General features: G+C 39.9%; 2 protein-coding genes across 5 annotated transcripts; one reads left to right on the top strand and one right to left on the bottom strand.

Annotated features, from left to right (window-relative positions):
* Positions 1–2,188: 2,188 nt before the first annotated feature.
* Positions 2,189–9,100, top strand: c9 (complement component 9). 4 transcript variants are annotated; one of them, XM_008276164.1, is made up of 12 exons: positions 2,189–2,263; positions 3,462–3,542; positions 3,650–3,743; positions 4,008–4,158; positions 4,234–4,375; positions 5,899–6,037; positions 6,145–6,366; positions 6,459–6,699; positions 6,823–6,958; positions 7,278–7,449; positions 8,408–8,642; positions 8,748–9,100. In XM_008276164.1, coding segments are annotated over exons 1-12 (1,773 nt in total). In that variant the 5' UTR covers positions 2,189–2,261; the 3' UTR covers positions 8,906–9,100. The 4 variants fall into 4 exon arrangements, with proteins under 4 accessions (XP_008274386.1, XP_008274385.1, XP_008274388.1 ...); XM_008276163.1 differs by having other exon boundaries at positions 6,823–6,954; positions 7,274–7,449; XM_008276166.1 differs by lacking the exon at positions 3,462–3,542 and having other exon boundaries at positions 2,248–2,263; positions 6,823–6,954; positions 7,274–7,449.
* A 6,376-nt stretch (positions 9,101–15,476) lies between these two features.
* gas1b (growth arrest-specific 1b) lies at positions 15,477–17,577 on the bottom strand. The gene has a single exon (XM_008276167.1). It carries the CDS (start codon positions 17,177–17,179, stop codon positions 16,403–16,405), a length of 777 nt encoding a protein of 258 aa, XP_008274389.1. The 5' UTR covers positions 17,180–17,577; the 3' UTR covers positions 15,477–16,402.
* Positions 17,578–20,063: the final 2,486 nt, after the last annotated feature.

Genomic DNA, 20,063 nt, shown 5'->3' on the forward strand with positions numbered 1-20,063 from the left:
CAAGATGGAATATTGCAATTCAGCCATATGTGTTTAAACACATTTGAATCAACTTCGGGAGAAGAATAATGATGCAGAAACTCTTAGTCTGCAAGCTGACAGGATTGATTCCTCAGGTTGGTACATATGAAACCCTGGAAGTCTGAACCTGTGTTTTTAAGACTGTCATCAGTACTCTGCAGTGTCAAGGTGGAAATGCTCAGCCATGGCACGGACTGCTTATTTCGCTCGTCGTAAAAAACACCATACAGACATGAAACAAGTTTAAAAAAATAAACGAAAACATGATTTTCACTGAGGGGGCTCTTTAATCACATCCACCAGTATTACTTTAATCCATCCATCCATCCATTATCTATACACCGCTTAATCCTCACTAGGGTCGTGGGGAGGCTGGAGCCTATCCCTGCCAACTCAGGGCGAAGGCAGGAGACACCCTGGACCGGTCACCAGTCCATCGCTGGGCTACATTACTTCAATCCATATCCATATATTTGGTTCTGACCAAAACTGCAAACATCATATATTTGGCAAACAAAAACATATGATACCATCTTATGCTAACGAGATGTACAGTGCGTGTTGTAGGATGATAGCTGAGAAATGAGAGAGAAAAGGACAGAGGAAGGATGTCTTTCCTGACTTTGTATCCTGTGTTCTGCTGACAGAAGCTGCTTTTTAGGAGATGAGCCCCTCAGAAACCAGATTACTGATGAGCTGAGACTCTGTTTTCCCCTTCAGTCGCCAACCACTGGAATGATCTCTTTCATAGCCTCTTATTACACATCCTAATGTTATCAAATGTTTGATTGTACTTGCGTTTTATTATTTTTTTTCTCCTCAACAATATTAGGGAGTGCAAAATGTGTCTTCCAGTGAAATATGGAGCTGGTTAACCTCTTCCCTTCAGTGACGTGTCTCTCCAGGTCATTGTCAGATGATTCTCTATTCTTCAAAATGTGATTCATTGTCAGTCTAGGTCCTTGGCACACCCATTGCAACCGCATGCTTGCATGGAGGAGGACACGTCGGATGATACGTATTCAAGCCCTGTTCGAGCTCACATGGGATTCTGATAGGAGTAGTATGAGAAACTCTATTCAAGAAACAGACAACAGATGGCACAAGTCAGCACAGACACATTAGAGGATTTATTTTTATGATAGAATGCTGACAGAGACAATCTAATGGGAAGCGTTCTTTCCTCAGTTTATGGCAGGAAGGCCACAATCCAAACATCAAGCGTTTAAGGGCGTGAATCCTGGAACTGGCTGCCACCACAGCCAGAACCTAAGATAGCCACTTATCTCCAGTCCATAATTGAGGTAGTCTTAGATTTTATCCTCTGTGTCCCTCTCTGTTCTTTAACTGCCAAGTGCCTTCACAGCTCCTGACCGTTTCGTTCTAAAAATACAACGCAAGGCCCAAGTGGCAGCGCAGGACGCAACGTCATCATATTCTGTCACACATCATGACAGGATTCTATGGAGGTAGTGTGTAGAATTACAGTAAAACTCGGCGATGTTCTGCTCCACAAGTGTTTCCACGCAGCTCCAAGCTCCCCTCCCCAAAAACAGGAAGTCTTTCTAGTCGGAGAAATATTGGCCAAGCACCTTACCTACCCTCTGGTTTCCTGAGAAAGCTGGGAGGAAACTGCCGAACCTCCTAAAAGTGGTGACTTCAGCACATATTTGCGCCTCTCCATTGGGCCATGACCACATATCCCCCCCCCCCTCCAAAGACTACCCCAGCTCTGCCTGCAGATACCGGGGAAGAAGAAGCAGGACAGGGCAGCCCCCACATTGACTTTGGAGACATCAGGGAACAGTCTGACTGTGTTTATTTAAGTCAGCAGAAAAATACATGTCAGCACGCTGAATTTTCTGGAATTTAACATCAGTTGAGCGCAGATAGATGCAAGCAGACATTCGTTGGTTTCCCTTGTGTCTGTGTCCATGAATAATAACTCACCTGATCAAAAGTGATCAGCTAATGTTGTCATAATCCTGCCTACTTTTAAACTTTATACTGCTTTCATCTCTCGGCGCTGTCAAGTTTTCTGTTTTCTCCCTTTTTAAATAATTTATACACACTGCACTCCTTCCTTTTGAAGAACAAAGTACTGCAGACTCAGCAGAAGTCCTCCAGATCACATGACGGATCATTGGGTGCAACAGTTCAAAACTTCCTGCATTGTGCAAGCCTTGTTTAAATACATTTCCAGAAGACAACAGCACCTGATGTGCTAGAAAACAACTTTAATGTAAGTATATGCACTATTTCTCGCCACAGCAGGCTCTACATTTGTGCGTTACCTCATCCTAGACACAAAAACAGTGTGTGAATGGACTCAGGTTACAAAAAACTGCTGTTATCTGTTCAATGTTGCCACCTTGTGGATGAAAAGTTACACTTCAGCATGTGTTCTGCAAACCCGTGCATTCATCCAGTGTTTTCCAAATACCTTTCATTTTGATGGTGGGCGTGAAGTTAAAAGGTTTTTTTTATCCAGTTTCCCATCATCGTGACCTAAATGTAACAGGGACAGACCATGCCAACGTGTTACAACAGTGAAAAACGACCTCTGTAATATTTGCTCTGCTCCGGTGCAGTCCTCCCTGTATGGTTGCATAATCTTGAAAAACCCACAAATTCACAAAGTGTCTCCAGAAGAATTCTTAAAATAGAAGTAAAACACAATAAACTACTACTTCTAAACTGTGTGTATGGACTGGGAGACGTGACAGTGTCGTCCCAAATGTCTCTACCAGTCATTGAGTGCATTGTTGTGGTTGTTTCCAGTTTCCCATGACTGAGAATTGAATAAAACATTGAACATATAATTTCTTTAGACTCGTTTAATGTTTGGTGACAAATATAGCAGTGATCATGGGTCACTCTTTGTGTTGTATATCCCATCCCTGCCATCTAGTTTGAAGGACATCTTTTTAAATCTCCAAAATGGCACCATTTATCAGAGCCAGAAACTGTAAAAACAGAAAAAAATTTCGGATTTTCAACTTTAAAAGCATGCGTATGCAAATATATTTCCCCCCTCTCTGTAGCACATGTCTGGTTATCTGACTGTGAGTCTAGTTGGTTTGTAAATCCCGACAGGCACATAATTAATCAAACAAATGAGTGCAATGTAACAGTTATATAACAGGTTTCCACGGATGATGAGAGGAAACTATTCACCACTTACTGTTATTGTTGTTATAATGCTTTTGAAGAGGCTTTTGCCTATCATACACAGACAGGATGAGTAAGATGTTTTGATTTACACAAACACTGCGACCTCTGGTTCAGGAGTTTCCGAGCACTGAATCAATATTGCGGCACCTGATATCCAAACTATTGACTTTGATGGCGACACACTCTTTTTGAAGTTAGATAATCATTAATAAAGAGGTAGCTTAAAAGACTAAACACACACAAACGCATCATTCATCTTTTCAAAGGGTCATCATGAGGATTGACGTTGCTCTACAGCTGGGCTTCTGTAGCCTGTGTCTAACTCTGGCACTTCTTGGTGAAGGAATGTATGTATATTTTCGTTTTACTTTTATTTGAGGATGCTTTTTCTATCACCTAATGCAATTTTTAGGATGCTAGAGAGAGTTTATTGCATCTATTGTGTGTGTTTCAGGGGAGTTCAGGCGCTTCCTGATCCACCAGCTGTGGACTGTGCATGGGGCCGCTGGTCAGAATGGAGTGCTTGTGATCCCTGCACAAAAACCAGAGTGAGTCTGACAAAACTGTGGCTACAACATTTACGTCGATTGTAGATATTGCGTTTTAATATGCCCTTCAGATTTGCCACACATGAATGTGTTTTTAAGGTTTTGTGTAAAGGCAGCGTTGACAGCGATTAACGGTAAGGTTTACTGATACAGTATGGCTGAGAGGCTTCAAACTTAACTTCAGTGTTTTTCTAGTGACTGCTCTCTGTCGTGGTACAGCTGGATAGATCCTTAACAATGTGTGATGTCATTTATGATCCTCAGAGGCGCTCTCGAACTGTAGAAGTGTTTGGCCAGTTTGGGGGTAAGGCCTGCAAGGGATCACTCGGGGACAGAGAGTCCTGTGTGACTGATGCTGAATGTCAACAGCCGCCTCCCCCCGAGTGCTCAGACTCAGAGTTCCAGTGTGAGTCAGGTAATGCAGCATCTTTACAGTCACTACGGTACCTCTTAGTTTACTTTATTTAGTTTAACTTCCATCTCTGCACAGGAGCCTGCATTAAGAAGAGATTAATGTGCAATGGGGACTACGATTGTGAGGATGGATCAGATGAGGACTGTGAACCTGTGCGTAAACCCTGCGGCAATGCAATCCTGGATAACAATGAGCAAGGCAGGACAGCAGGATACGGGTAAGAGCTATGAAAGAGTTAACTCAGGTGGAATCAGAAAGTCAGTATACAACAACACACCACAATATAAAATAATGATTTTTTAAAAACTGGCAGCTAAAACACTTTCTTTTTAAAAAAAAAAAAGAAAAAAAAAGAAAAAGGTTGAATACTGTAATATTCAAAACTGTTTAAAAAAGCAGAACCTAAAAACAACAGAAAAAATTTGTGTTTAAAAAAATGTTGGTTTTTTTGGGCTGATTTAAATTCAATAAAACAATGTCTATTTACTGACTATTTGGAAAAAATACAGATTTTTCATGTTGACATTATGTACTTTTTGTGTGCTTTTATTAGATATGTGTAGATATTTATTAGATAATCTGTAAAGCAGCTTAAAAAGGATTTACTATTTTTCAATTCTTGTCTTTCAGATAATGGCAATTATCTGCAAAGTAACACATTTTTTTGCTGATTGAAATACAGTGAAAATAGTGTAATATCATGGTCAAACATTGTACAAGAATGAATTACCACTGGACATGTTTTTTTGTTTTTTTGTTTTTGTTTTTTCAAAAAAACGCTAATTTTTTAAAAAGTGCAGTAAGAAATCATTTGTTGAAACTCTCTAAAAAGGTTCTCAAAAGCAATCATTTTAATGAGAATGATGTGTTTTCCTCCCAAAATGTTTTCCGAATGTTGCATTGAGAGTTTCCTTTCTTTGTTATCATGTAACATTGTGGGAATGTTGTACAGAAAAACAACATCCCAACAAAATCCTATGAATACTGCAAGATAGACATTCTACCTCTATGAAAATATCACATTAGACGAACGTTTTTTAAAAAATGTTCTGTCAGCTGAGGCCTTGATAAACTTTTTTGGGGGAAAAAAAATCCATTTTGGTTTAAGAACATTCTTCCTTTTTTATGTTCCTGGGAGTAAAATGAAGACTAGATGGAGAAAGTAGACTTACATCAGGATGATACCATTTAGAGTGTCCATATGCAACAAAAGTCACCGTTAGTAGCAAACCAGCTTAAGAGGAGACACTATGATTTTGTCTGAGCTGTTTTTGGATTATACAAATGATTTATGTTGTACATTATTCATTTTGAGCTACACATTTTCTTAAATCTGATTAGCCATTTTCTTGCCAAGTTAAATATGAACATTATTTACACTCTTATCTCTGTATATGCTAAAAATAAAAGCAGGAGACCTTTAGCTTAGCAACAACAGCTCTGTCCTGCCAGAACTTTTCGCCCTCCCTAATTCATATCAGATGATTCTTTAACTCTGGACACTGCCAGGCAAGCTGTTTCCCCTTTACTTCCAGGCTGTATGTGGCTTTAACTTCATGGTTAATGGACAGATATGTGAGTGGTATCAACCCTTTCATCTAATTCTAAAGAAAAATAAGCACATCTTCTAGCATGCTAAACAGTTCTTTTAAGTTAAGTTAAGCTAAGCTAAGCTATCCTAAGTTAAGTTAAGTTAAGTTAAGTTAAGCTAAGTTAAGTTAATCACTGTGTCTGTACCAGAATCAACATCTTGGGTGCAGATCCTCGAATGAACCCCTTCAACAATGATTACTTCAACGGTAGATGTGACCGAGCAAGGAATCCAAACACTGGCCAGTATGACAGGCTTCCCTGGAATGTTGGTGTGCTCAGCTATCAGGTTAGCCACAATAATTTCTTATTTGTAAAACGATGATGAGCGGATTTCAGCAAAGATTATGGAAACTCATTCCTACCACCTAATACTTTGGCTCACTGTCTTTCCAGACGCTGGTGGAAGAAACAGTTTCCAAAGAAATCTATGAGGACTCACACAGCCTCCTGAGGGAAATGCTGAAAGAGATGAGTTCTAATGTCGATGTAGGACTGTCGTTCAAATTCAAGCCAACTGAGGACTCCTTGTCCGATATTCCTCTAAACCTTACTATAGAGCAACAGTACGAAAAAAAAGCGATGATTAGAGAGGTCACGGAATACACTTCTGCTGAGGTAAACTTCACAATATAATGTTTAAGTACTTCATCACAAAAACTCTGAAAGTGCTTCTCTATTTACTTATGTTTCTCCTCCTGCTCTCTCAGAACAAGAGCTTCATGAGGGTGACGGGCAAATTACAGATGAGCACCTACAGGATGCGCTCACGTGAGCTCCAAGTGGCTGATGAATTCCTGCGGCATGTCAAATCTTTGCCTTTGGAGTATGAGAAGGGTATTTATTTTGCCTTCCTGGAAGACTATGGCACCCACTACACCAAAAATGGGAAGTCTGGTGGCGAATATGAATTGATTTACGTTCTCAACCAGGATATCATCAAGGCAAAAAGTATGTCTGCTCCATTGTTTGGATGTTTAAAAGTTATTTTCCGGCTATGGCACTTCTTCAGCTTTGTGTGTTGACTAAATAATTCATAGTTCATCCTCTAAACTTTGATGATGATTCTTGCAGATCTGACAGAGAGAAGGATTCAAGATTGCGTCAAATTAGGCATCACAGCAGAATTTGCTACCACAACTTTGCATGATGGAAAAGCACATTACAAACCAAGCGGGTGTGATAATGTAACAACAAACGAAACAGGTCAGCCCTCGTGGTTTTTCTCATCACACTGACTAGTAAAGCCTGTATGCTTCTGATTTTTAATACAATACTCACACAGCATATGTTTGTGGAAAAAGTTATTAGTTCTGATCATACAGGGCATTAAACGTTTGCTTCACAGTTCACTTTAAGACACTAAGGACACAATCTACAACCACTGTGTTGCAAAAAAGACTTGTAAAAACCCACACATTAAACACCTACGCTGTTTTTTCTCAAATGGACATTGTACATAGATATTGCAGCGAGGTATTGTCTTAATTTAGTCACTAAATATGGGTTTCCTTTTGCTACACAGGTGTTACTGATGGAAAAGCAGTGGTGGATAAGGTGATGACATCAGTCAAAGGAGGTACTCTCCCAACTGCTGTTACTATGAGGGCCAGATTAAATAAGGAAGGGGTGATGGACATTGCTACGTATCAGGCATGGGCCCAATCCATCCCAAATGCCCCTGCACTGCTCAACAGTGAGGTAGGAACGATAAACTGGCAGAGCAAAGGATTAACATGATCAAAGTGGGGGTCATAGTATGATAACAGCGTTTACAGCAGTGCCAGTAGGTGTCAGTGTCTGCTGGGGTGGGTCAGTCCACCACTTTGGACCAGACTGAAATATCTCAAAAACAATTCCACAGACTGCCATGAAATTTTATACAGACACTTCACACTATCCAGATAAATCAAATGACTCTGGTGCCTTCTCATGTGCTGCCACCAGCTGGCTAATGTTGTCACTCATCTTGTGATCCAGTTTATAAACTGAAGATCTTCTGATTTTGCCTCTAGTACAACCACAAGTTTGACATTTGACATTTCTCAACAGTAAAGAGAAATATTTTTCACAAAATTATCAAATTATATAAACTGTCAATGCTATGGCTGTCCATTTCCAATGTGAAACTGAAGCATACCTGTTTTTAAAAAAAAAACAAAAAACATGATTCAGACTTTCAAGGTTCAAAGTCTTTGAGTGCCGAGAAAAGCGTTACATAAATAAATAAAACCTAAGGAGTTAATCTGTCAGCTTGTGGGGTGGGGATGGGGCTTTCAGTGTCATCTGTATTCTTCAAGCTAAATTACTCCAAAAGTACAATTTACTAGTGTGCAGAGTAATTTTACAGTGTTTAGGAAGAGTCTTGGGTGAGCTGGTGTGCTTGAGATGCAATAGTGAGAAGGGATGCTTAGAGAGAAGTGGGGACCTTGGGCCAGCATTAGGGTGAAAATTTAAAATTTTCCAACACTTTGGTTTATGACCAAGACATGAAATGAAGATGGTAAAAAATGGTATTAGCATTAGCATGTTAGCTTGTACCTCAAAACACTGGTGTGTCCAAGAATAACCTCACAGATCTACTAGAAAGGTTTAAAACTGACAAATGTTGGGAAAAACAAAAAGTGAAATAATGTGTACATTCTGTTGTTTCTTACAGCCAGAGCCCATCTACATGTTAATTCCTCTGGAAATGCCGGGCGCCAACTCCAGGATATCAAACCTGAAGCAGGCCACAACAGACTACGTGTCAGAATATAGCGTGTGCAAGTGTAAGCCGTGTCAGAACGGAGGCACTCTGACTCTGCTGGATGGAGAGTGTCTGTGTCTGTGCCCTCACCTGTTCGAAGGCCTCGCTTGCCAGAACTTCAAAAGCGATAAATCTAGAACCCCAGGTAAGAGTGAACCAAAACACACGGCATCCCAACTTACCAAGATGGCCATTCATGCCAGTTTAGGTAGTTTAATCTGAGTGTGGTAATGTGAACACTGTTTTGCAGGCAGAAGACCTCCTGTTGTTCATGAAGGTAACTGGTCATGCTGGTCTGCCTGGTCCAACTGCAGCGGAGGAAAACGCGACAGGACGCGTGGCTGCAACTCAGACGGAGTCAACGGAGCTGCGTGCAGAGGAGACGCTCGCAGTGAAGAATACTGCTGAGTGCACAGAAGAGCATTTAACACACAGAATCGCAATTGAAATGACAGTTCTATATTTGTAGATGTTTGTTTTGGTTTATTTTTTTATGATTTAAGTATGTGGAGTATACTTTATCAACTGTAAATATGTACACATAGGGGTTTAGTTGAAAATAATCTTTGTTAAGCTTTAATAAAAACAATTTGTGTCAGAAAACAAGTCTTCTGGTATTTTTCAGTGGTGCACATGAGCACTAAAGGTAACACTGCATTCTGATATGACGAATCAAATAAAAAGCAATATCTGGAAACAATTCCGCTCCAAACCTTATGCGGTCCTTTACAGCCCACAGCACCGTGCACAGGAGAAAATGTATTGAATAAAGAATATGTGAATGCAAACTAACTTTGGCTTTTTCACTACAAACAACAGTGTGTGCCTTTCAACTTTAGCTCACTTGAATAGTGTTGGCTGAAGTATGTATTAATGGGCTAATAACTCAAGCATGGACACATTCCAGCTGGTTGTGCTGTGCAAATGAGAACCAGATGAGTAGGAGCTGCATGGACTGAGAGAGATCTGACATTAAAGATGGCTAGAAACGGCCAACAAATATTATACGGTTCTTTTTTGCTGTGAGACAAAGCTGTTCATCGGTGCCACACCTGGTAAATAAGTCAATGAACATAATAAATTAAAAACATTTTTATAGAACATTGAGGACTGTGTAAAAATAGCAAAGCCAGTTAACAGAAACTTCAGCTTCAGATTGTAGGAATTATACAAGCTGTAAGGGAAAAAATTAAATACGTCTATCTTAGCTAAATTTATTCTCAACCAACATGGTCCAAAGGTGCAAATGAAAATATGCGGCATGTGTACAGGTATGTATATATCTCAGATTTTCATGGAGACACAAATTCCAAAGGATGTCTCATAAGAAAAGGGTTAAAATAAAAAAAGAAGGATGGCTGAATTCCACTTGAGTTTCCTGGAGCTGTGCATGCTGGCTCCCTGTCACACTATTATGGCTTACTGGAACACCTGAACAGAAAAAAAACATTCTTCATGTTATTGGTAACACATGTGCTTTTCCTACTATGACCACTCAAAATTCAAGAAAACAACCTGTTCAACTGTAAGCTGCAGTCCTCCATACGTTCACTTCGTTTTTCTTGCTGTTTTCCTTTCTTGTCTTGCCTAAAGAGGTGTTTTGGGGCCTTTTCTCACTGTCAATGGTAAAATCATTAGCATGGGCTGTTGCTTTGATGCTTACGGATTTGCTCCCACAATGGACAAAAAGCATGGCTGGAATATTTGCTTAGCTGAGCCGCCTTTGATTCTTATGTTTGGTCTTGGTTTTGAATTCAGCCATTTAGCGCCAACACTGCAGGCATGACTAGAGATCCTCGTGCCGCAGAAGGCCTCATGAAGCAAACAGTGAGAGGGTGAGACAGCAGTGAGCGTACCGCTGCAGCCTGCACAATAATTAGGAATGTGCACTGACCTGTTAAAGGGAAACTTGCTTTGATAAAACAATATATTTCTTGCAGATGTATTCTGAGGTTGATTAATTGTTAAGATTAGTTTTAGTCTTATATGTCAGAATTAAAAAATGTCAGCAAAGCCAAGTATGAGAAGTCTTTAAACCACAATAAAACCTGCGTGTTAGTCTTGGACATATTGTAGTGTCGTACTTAAATGACCTGAGCACGTTATTTATTACTTGTTCCTCTCTCAGCGAGTTTTCTGGAAATATCACCTCCTGTCATCACCTAAATAGAGAGGAGTTAAAGTCCAAAAGATTTTGTGTGTGTGTGTGTGTGTCTGTGTGTCTGTGTGTGTGTGTGTGTGTGTAGAGGAGGGTGATGAATGCATACTTGAGAAATAACCACTGGGGGTGGTGGCCCCTGGCCTTTAGGATGTCAGCATAATGGAGTAAAACTTTGAGACCTTATTGAGCTCCAGGGAGACCTCATTCACTGCAGACAGCAACCCAGCCTCAGGCCATTATCTTAGTCTAAAATGTTTTGTTCTTTCTTCAGTCTCCAACAGAACCGTTTGCACAAAATAATGAACCCCTCTTCATCGATAGACTGCCCAATTCTCTTTTTTACCAATATTTACACATACCGAGTAAGAAGGAACATTTGAAAATGAGGACTTTCTGAACATGCACCATGTAGAGAGACATATGTGCGGTTTAAGTCATACTTAACATACACATCTGAGATGTTTCATGTTAAAGCCTGATATCAGATAAATTCTTTGATGTTTGTATTTTATGAGCTGAGCAGAAACATCTTCACAGCAAATTCAAAATGTGATTTTTAGGAAGTTTTCCTTTTTTTCACATCAATAATCTGAAGATTGTCATTTGCTGGGGTGACATAAACAAAATTACTTGACTTGCATCTTGTGTTAAATATAAAACATAGCAAGTAAACTGAGAGTCATTTTTCTCAATAAAAATATACAACAAACCACAGAATTCTTCACTTTAAACCTGGTTTCCCACAAGCTGGGAAATGAATTCAAAGTTTGCTTTCAAAATGTGAACCATTGTTGTCTCATCTCATAAACGTATAGACTTTGCTCTCAGGGAACAAGAGGTAAGGGATATTTTCTCAACAAAAGCTCTCGGAAGAGTGTGAAAGTATCCCCCTCGCACTCTTAAATGCCTGGACACAGTAGGAGCTGCCCCCTCCCCACTTCCCTGGGTCACTAAAGGCATTGAAGTTTCAGAGGGCTGCTACGGCAGATTACTCCACACAGCTGTCCCAGCACCGTGGAAATGAAGTTATGCCCCTTGTCAGCTATGTTTTGTGTTCCCTCTCTCACTCCTTGAAAACTTGCTCTTCAGCAGGGCTGCAGGGGGGGAAAAAGGGGGAGGGAACCGAAGGACAATTCCTATCCAGCCATCCTAGAAGAGCCATCTGATTGGCCGATTAAATATTCCCTCTTTGCATCATAATTCAGAGAGCCTTGAAATCCCTGACATTCAACCCAGCACAACCCCTCTCCCAGCCAGCCCCTTCCCCCATTAACCCTCAATCATAAATCAACCCCTCCTCCACCTTTCCCACCTCTCTAAAGCCTGGGCTACGGCCTTCCATGAGCCCACCCCTCAACCTCCAATTATTGTGGGTCACTGGGGTTTATTCATTTCACTTTGCTTTTGCTAAGTTTGTTTATTTTTGAACAAAACTGTTACCCAAATCTAGAAATGTGTTCAAACGTTTAGGCTAAGCATGTAGTCTTTGAAAAATAAGATATCACACAATCCTCCTAATTTCATACCCAGTGAAACTAATCTTTGCTGAAATGAATATGCTCAGATGTGTAGCTGCTATAGTCTGACTGATTCTGCTATGACCAGCAGTTTATGGTGTTGAATATTAGCTGTGGCTTATTATTACATGCTTATGTCTGTTTTACAGCTCATGTAGGTGCATTTTTATAAGTTTGCATATACTTATCATCACTCAGTTATTGCTTATAGTAACTTGTCAATAGTACAGCTTTGAGTTCATTGTACTTTTCTTGCATATTCTGCTACTTTATGCTTCTAGCCCACAACAATTCAGAGGCAAATATGATATTTCTTACTTAAATACATTTATTGTAGAACTTTAGGTAATCGAACTCTGCATATTTTGCATAATAATTCTAAATATGATCAAGAAAAAAAACATGAAAATGTCATAATATATAGATTATGATAAAAGTTCTATAAAGATAAACTACCAGTAAAGTATCACAAGTAATTAAATCACCTTTACCTGCTTCAACATTGAAGTGATGAACAAATACATGCTTTAATACAGTCTGTAATCCAATAACATAATATACATTATTCTGAAATATGCCATTTTGCACAATGAGCACTTTTACATTTGGTGCTTTAAGTATATTTTGGTTTTAATCCTTGTGTTCTTTTGTTTAAGTAATAATTTAAATGCATGACTTTTGATTTTAATAGACTATTTTTACATTGTGTTTCATTGTTTCTTTTTTACTTAAGCACAAGATTGGATTCCTTCTTCCACCTCTGTAAAATATTTTGTCAACAATTTTTTTTCACACTGGTGGATTTATTAGTTGCATACGTTTGATCAGACTGAATCGATCCCTTGTTTTGTCCAACTGATCGAAAGATTAACAGAAATACTCTCAATTTTCAGAGGTTAAAATTAACTACATTTTTTGACGGATTTTCAAAATACATACTTTAAATAAGCTATAAAACTTAACCATTGGTTGACTAATTGCTTCTGCTTTTTGTCTGAGGACAGAAACAGAACAACAACACTGAGGTCATATATCACAACATTTCTAATATTCGTTGCATTACTGCTCTACATGCATGAAAATCATTTTTGTGGTTGTTATCTAACCAAGTAAGATTCCTCACTGAACTGGGTGTCATGTTCTGCCAGTTTAACAAAGAGAGAACAGTGCCAGGACATTGTGTTTGTTTACCCGTTTATTTTCAAATCCATGCAATGCAGCTTTAACTCATATTTACGGATCTGTAGGGCTGTATTTGTTTTGCATTTTTTCTCCATATGTGAAGGTTCACATGAGGCAGACCTGAGTATAACCGAATTGGAAGCAGTTTGCTATACTCCACAAAGCCAAAATAGACTCGACAGGAAAAAGTCAGTCTGGCGGCTGAGCTGTTTTAAAAATGTTTTGCAAAGTAAGGCAGTTATTTCATTGCCACTGCGCTCAGAAATGAAAATGAACTGAAAAATAAATGCACCTTCCTAAAAACACGTGTTGAAGTTCAGATGTTCATTCAGTCGACAAAGTCATAACATTTTGGATGAAAATATGAAGTAGTACGTATTAAAACTGGTGCCCATTAAAAGAACCACACTGGCCTGGATGAATATTGTCTCCAAAATGAAATGAGGTTGCCTGTTTTCTTTTCCTTAGTGTAACCTAGAGGATGACTGATCGGAGGCGGGGCAGGGGGGAGGTTGGCCAAGCAGCAGTTTGAGTTATGATGAGGCAATTTTAATGAGGTTCTGGTCCCTGCACCAAAAGCCCCAGTTGACTCTTTTCTGTTTCAGCATGGGAAAAAAACACAACATTCCTATTTTCCTCTGGTGCCAAAAGTTAATTGAAAACATTTCAGGGCAAATTATTGTCTGGGGCCCCCATATGACTCTCATCCCTTCATTATCCTCAACAATAATAAAAAGGCATTACAATTATTAATGGTTGGAGCGGAGGCCTGCTCTCTTAAAGTGACAGTGGCAGGCTTTTCATAACAAAGGCCTGGAAATGCCTTCACCGCATCACTTTGTTGGAGTTTTTTAACAACCAGTGCTGCTGTAGGATTTATTATTTGGGTCATTCTTTTTAAGCCGAATGAGTTTATGTTTTTTAGAGTACAATAATATTGTACATAAAGTGTGCCAAACTACAATGAACAAAGAACATCCTCATTGCTTCTGATTGCAGTTGAAGACCACTAAACACCTACTTGTAGGAGAACAAGCTGTTACCCAGATAAATCCTGAACAGCGGGAGTTAGACGGAGCAATAAAGCTGAACTCTCTCACATAACTCCTCTGTCTTCCTCTGGGAGAGCTGTCTCCTCGTGCTCCCCCACTCCCTGAAAAGCTTGACAGAGGAACAGAGTGAATGAAGTGCCCCCACATTGTACTGCTGCACCATTGTGTATTTTGCATCTCCATAATAGAGGTGCCACTCGACTTCTCTTCCAATCAATGGGCTGGAGGGCCCATCTCTTTCCCTTGAAAAGCAACATGGCTGCCATCAATGGTTTCAAGACCCATCATCACAAGTGAAGGAGGGGACACTGGCTCTTTTGTCAGTATAGCGAAGCTGACTGATTCACAACATGTGTCACATGCGTGTTACACATGTACCCTGCACAGCGCAGCAGATGAAAAATTATGCATTGGGTATAGAACTCATAAAGTCTGATGGTGTGTGACAGTGGTTTTAAAAGAGCCAGTAAACTGTACACACACGTGTCATTTGTAAAGTTGTGCAAAAATTAATGTTTGTGTCACCATACACATGACATTATATAGTAAGTGTAGTCATAAAAACTTATGATGGAGCTACCGAGCCTTTAATTTGTTGAGTTATAAAACTGAAAGTGGGTCAGATTTTACTGTGCAGTGATACATCTCAGAGTAAAAGCAAAAACACCACAAGAACTATGACTGGACAAGAACTGTTTTGGTCAAGGACTATTAGTAGACGAGTTGTGCATGCATGATGGCACGATACTGCAGAAAAGCAGGAAGACAGGCTCTAAATGCACAAATAACTACAGTTAAGAGTTCTGAACTTAGTAGGTTTTCAGTGTCACATTACTTTTAAGTTAACTGCAATAAAAATAATTTGGTCCCAGAACAGTCTGAGGACGGATTTATTCAACATCCCAGAAAAAAACAAACATATTTTTTCCTGCCTAAACAGAAATTGTAACTTAAAAAAATACATTTTATAAAACTGACCAACAAAAATAAAAACAGTATACTGTTTTAGACTCCACTACTGAACATGTAAAGACTGAATGTGAAAAAATACAGACTAAAGTCAAAAGCAGAGTGTTTAAATCCAATGTATTTATTGTGCACGTACATTCAGAGGTCTGTGTTCATAACGGCCACTTAATATCTCCACTCGCCCAAACACGGACATGCTTTTTTTAAACCAGTATGTCTTTGCAAAGACTCGAACAAACACATGGGGTGAAGATAAACAAACCAACTGAATGCTTCTTGGCTCCATTTGTGCTGCAAATCCCCAAGAGGAGGAGTTTACCTTTCTCCAGTCTGTTTGAACAGTTTTCAGGAATTAACACTTTATACCTTCTGCAAACATCCACATTGACAAAGGTCAAGTGTATCTCTCTTAAGAGCTTCTATTTACAGACGTGTGATCTGCCCTGTGGGATTAACACACGTACTTTAGTGGCTTACATCAACTTTGGTTTTTAATGAAGGGGTTGTGGGGGGGCAAAGAACATGACTCTGCTTTCACAGCCTGTCTGATATATAGAGTCAGTGACGTTTAGGCACTTCTAACATGCTTCCTTCCTCTGGGGTCATAATGCAGTACAAGAGCAGGACTCACTTTTTCATACAGTGCAAATCTCGTGTCATTCATATCATACACAAATAGTTTGACAAATATATATATCTATACAATATACTGTACACTTTACATTTATGTAGCTGACATATAAAAATAGGCTCCTTCAATACTGTCAGATTAGTAACATTTATGAATGAGTAAATGAAAAATAACTACTAGATCTGATCCACAGCTGTTTGCTTTTTGACAAAAGTGAATAGTAAACAGTAAATGCCCTGTTTTAAAAGACTTTGTGTGGACTTGTAGCAGAACGTTTGGGTTGAATTTTAAAGGCATAGAGTGTTAGTTTAAGACAAAGCAGACAGGTTTTAGTGAGCTCAGTGGATTCCTGGTGCTGATTCATGAGAGAACTGACTTTCTGGCTGCACCTTTTTAGATAAATTTGCTTAAAACCAAAATGGTGGTCAGAACTCCGAGCACAGTCTGACAAGGTGGGGAGTCACTGGAGTTCTCCACAAACTGATAATCCTCCTGGTCGATATAATCGTCCTCGCTGTCCTCCTCAGAGTCTGAAAACCCGCTGCCCGCGAACCTGTCAGCGGAATCCGAGCAGAAAGTTTTCATGCTCACTTTTATGTACTCGCATATGTTCCTCTCGGTGCCATCGCACACGCAAGTGTCCAGCTGCTGCGCTTTGGGTATGGAGCGCATGTTGGCGATCACCCTGCGGCATCCATCCGAGCATCTCTGTCCTCCGAACAGTTTTCGGCAGTAGAACAGATACTCCTTCATGGCAGAGCTGCAGGACAGGTCCATCTCGCACTGCAAGCGGGCCTCGGTGCAGCCCATGGTGCTGGTCCGCGGCAAGCACGGCTCGATGGCTTGCTTGGTGCTCCGGCACACCGGGTCCACGTCGCAGTCGCAGTCCTCCAGAGCCGGGCCGCTCTGGGTGAGGTTGAGCTGGATCAGGGAGGATATGCAGTGGCTAGGACACTTCTTGCGCTCCCCGCTGATGACGGACGCGCAGGCATAGAGGTACTGATCGTAGGCGTAATGGCACTCCGGCTCTCCGTGACACTTGAGGATCGCTTTCCAGCAAATCAGCCGGTGGTTATGGTTGGGAGATCCGACACAGAAGCCGATGATCAGGATCAGTACGCTGCATATGAAAGCCGCTACTCGCTCCATCAATGTGGCACGACTTGCCATTTCCAGCAAGAATGAATCGTAAAAATGCTGGACTTCATGCGAGCTGCTGGGATCCCATCAGGCTGCGTAAAAAAAAAAAAAAGAGTTACTCCTTCGTGGTTTCACTTCACGTCACAGTTGGTGACTTGAAGTCCACAGAGTAAGCAACAGCTCATCGAGGATGGCCACAACAAGCAAATCATGTTGGGATCTTCAAAGTTTAACAGTCGATCCAGAGTTTCCAGCTCGGTCCAGGTCCGCTTTCTGGAGGCTTCACACGCGGACGTGTCGCTCGGCAGCCACGGAGGAGAGTTCTGATCAACTTCGGCAAGAAGATCCGAAACTTCTCTCAGTAAAAGCGATATCCTTGTTGGTAAAGTCGCTCATGCGCTGTCAGTGCGGACCCGCATCCCCTCCAGGCTGCAGCTCTTTGTACTGCGGGCTGAGCGCCGATGGGCTGATTAGATTCTGCTGCAGACGCGTCCGATTGGTCCGATAAACGGCTGAGATTCAGGCGTCACACGAAGGTGGTGACGAAGGCTGCTGGTAGACACTCAAGTATGAGGAAACTTTGAGCAACTCTTCTTTTTTCTTACTACGATTACTGGTATAAAAGTACAATTTTCTTAGTAGATATATCCATTTATGTTTATGAAATCACACAGACTACAGTTATTGTAGCTTGTACACCATCTATGGAGGTTTGTACTGTCTCATAGGTAGATAAACATGTGTGTCATGGCAACTTATTTTATGTTTTTACTCTGAAATAAGTTGAGAATGGCAAACATGTTTATCTATCAGACAGATGGTGTAAAAGCTACAATAACAGTAGTCTGTGTGATCTCATAAACATAAAAGGATGAATCTATTAATAAAATTGTACTTTTACTACTATTACTGGTGTAAAAGTACAGCTTTATTAGTAGATTGGTCTATTTATGTTATATGAGGTCACACAGACTACAGTTATTATAGCTTTTACACCATCTATGAAGGTTTGTTCTGTCTCACACAGATGGACAGACTTGTGTGCTATTCTCAACCTATTTCAGGGTCAAACATAAAACGTAAGACACTGTGCTCATCCAACCTTTCTGTGCTTGCCTTGGAATTAGTCTAATTTATTAAGCTTTGCAGCTATGATCATTTGTAAATGTGTCCCAAATTGTATGCTTTGATTAAAAAGTGAACTAGACTTGGGGTTGCCTGTTTTAACCACCAGCTTGAATATCTTACAGGTTATTAATACTCATTTTTATGACAATAGCAATAATATTTAATAGCATTTTGGCTGAACGGCCCCTTTAAACAGTCCAGGAGAAGATAAGCAGGCGTAACCCAATACCATAAATAAATGACTAATAATAATCATAACAGACTTGCTGTCTCTCTTGCAGATAAAAAAAAACATGTCTAAGTTTAAGGATGACTTATCTAACTACAGATGTGCACATGGATCCAGTTGTTTAATGCTGCAGGTATTTAATAAACTCAGAGGAAAGACTTCTACAAACAGCTGGACCAAACTTCAACTCCTGCAAAGTAAATTAAACAAAACTCAGCTTACATGGAAGCTGTTTTGTGATCTTTTCTGCTCTCTCTGATGATTAATAGACCGGTATTGGTGCTGATGCGAGAAAAAAAGCCTGATGTTTAGACTTTGTCCTGTGTGCCGGTAACAGTTTTTCATAAATGAGGGGATTTGAGAGGTCCTATTTTGATCAGCAATTACTTATTTTTCAAGGCTTTAGTCCATGATCAGAGTGACTGATGACCAGATTCAGGGCTCTTTTTTGAAATTATTATAATTTTTGTTTTCAAACCTGGGGCTATTCATTAAACATTCAGGGCTGTAGCCTCAGACATAGTTTTTCTTATTACACTACAACAGTTGAATTTAAAATGATACAGAGTTCACCAGTCTTTAATAATTGCTCATCCTTGCAATTCGACTTGCAAACAGTGAGGCAGTGTTTCTTTGGAAGACATCATCACATCCCCGCAGGCAGAAACAACAGCTGTTATAACACATGCAGAGCTCCTGTCTCGCACTTTCCACCATAAAACACAACAAACCAGATGATACACCGAACCAATGAATGCTGTGCACCACTGGAGTAGGTTTTGTTTTAATGCTCAGGGAGACTCCTTAAGCAGTGTGTGTAGGTCAAACCCTCCATTTCCTACATTCTTGTGACGTCTTGTGCAGCAATAAGCATCTGTTCTCCTTCGATTTATGGTTCAAATTACTTATTTAAAGGAAATCACAAAATTCAGAAACCAGATAACAATTCATAATACAATCAGACATAATAATAGAATTTAATTCATTTCTAAAACCGTTGACATTTCAGCTCAGATAAGTTTCGATATGGTTTTTGCTCATTTTTGAAATTTTCTGCATTGGTATCAAGACTGACTGAGAAAAAGAATGTAAAGTAAAAACAATACTTCCTGAAATAAATTTGAAAAAACAATTCCTAGTGAGTAGCAGTTTTTTTTTAAAACATGTTTTTCACCAGGAAAACAAATACATGTGTTGTAAATATTATGGCAGGATGCATCGTCTAAATCCCCCCTGAAATCCATGCCTATGCTGTGAAAACATATTCGCACATATCAACACAGACACAACAGCTTAAAGGTTTAGAAACTATGATTTCCATACATGAAGCTGGGAAAGTACCAGAGGATTTCATTTTAGAAAAGAAAAAAACACATCCGCCTGTTTTTTTTTTTAAACTGCCCATTCTGTGCAAGTCCAAGCAAGCAGTGGTGTGAAATCCAGCACCATTTGGTAAAAGGGTATTTCCTATTTCCTAACAATAACACTCAACAAGGAAAACGCGTGAAGAGAAATAACAAGGCACACGGCATGTAAACAAACGAGCACAAAGCCAAA

This window comes from Stegastes partitus, unplaced genomic scaffold (genome assembly GCF_000690725.1).
Source record: "Stegastes partitus isolate 25-593 unplaced genomic scaffold, Stegastes_partitus-1.0.2 Scaffold66, whole genome shotgun sequence".
Lineage (NCBI taxonomy): Eukaryota > Metazoa > Chordata > Actinopteri > Pomacentridae > Stegastes > Stegastes partitus.

Bases quoted from the DNA above. Each gene is read 5' to 3' on its own strand.
- c9 (XM_008276164.1), top strand. The intron at 3,744-4,007 runs GTGAGTCTGACA...TATGATCCTCAG, and splicing joins ATCCCTGCACAAAAACCAGA to AGGCGCTCTCGAACTGTAGA. The intron at 6,959-7,277 runs GCCCTCGTGGTT...CTACACAGGTGT, and splicing joins ACAACAAACGAAACAGGTCA to TACTGATGGAAAAGCAGTGG.
- gas1b (XM_008276167.1), bottom strand. From the start codon at position 17,179: ATGGCAAGTCGTGCCACATTGATGGAGCGAGTAGCGGCTTTCATATGC.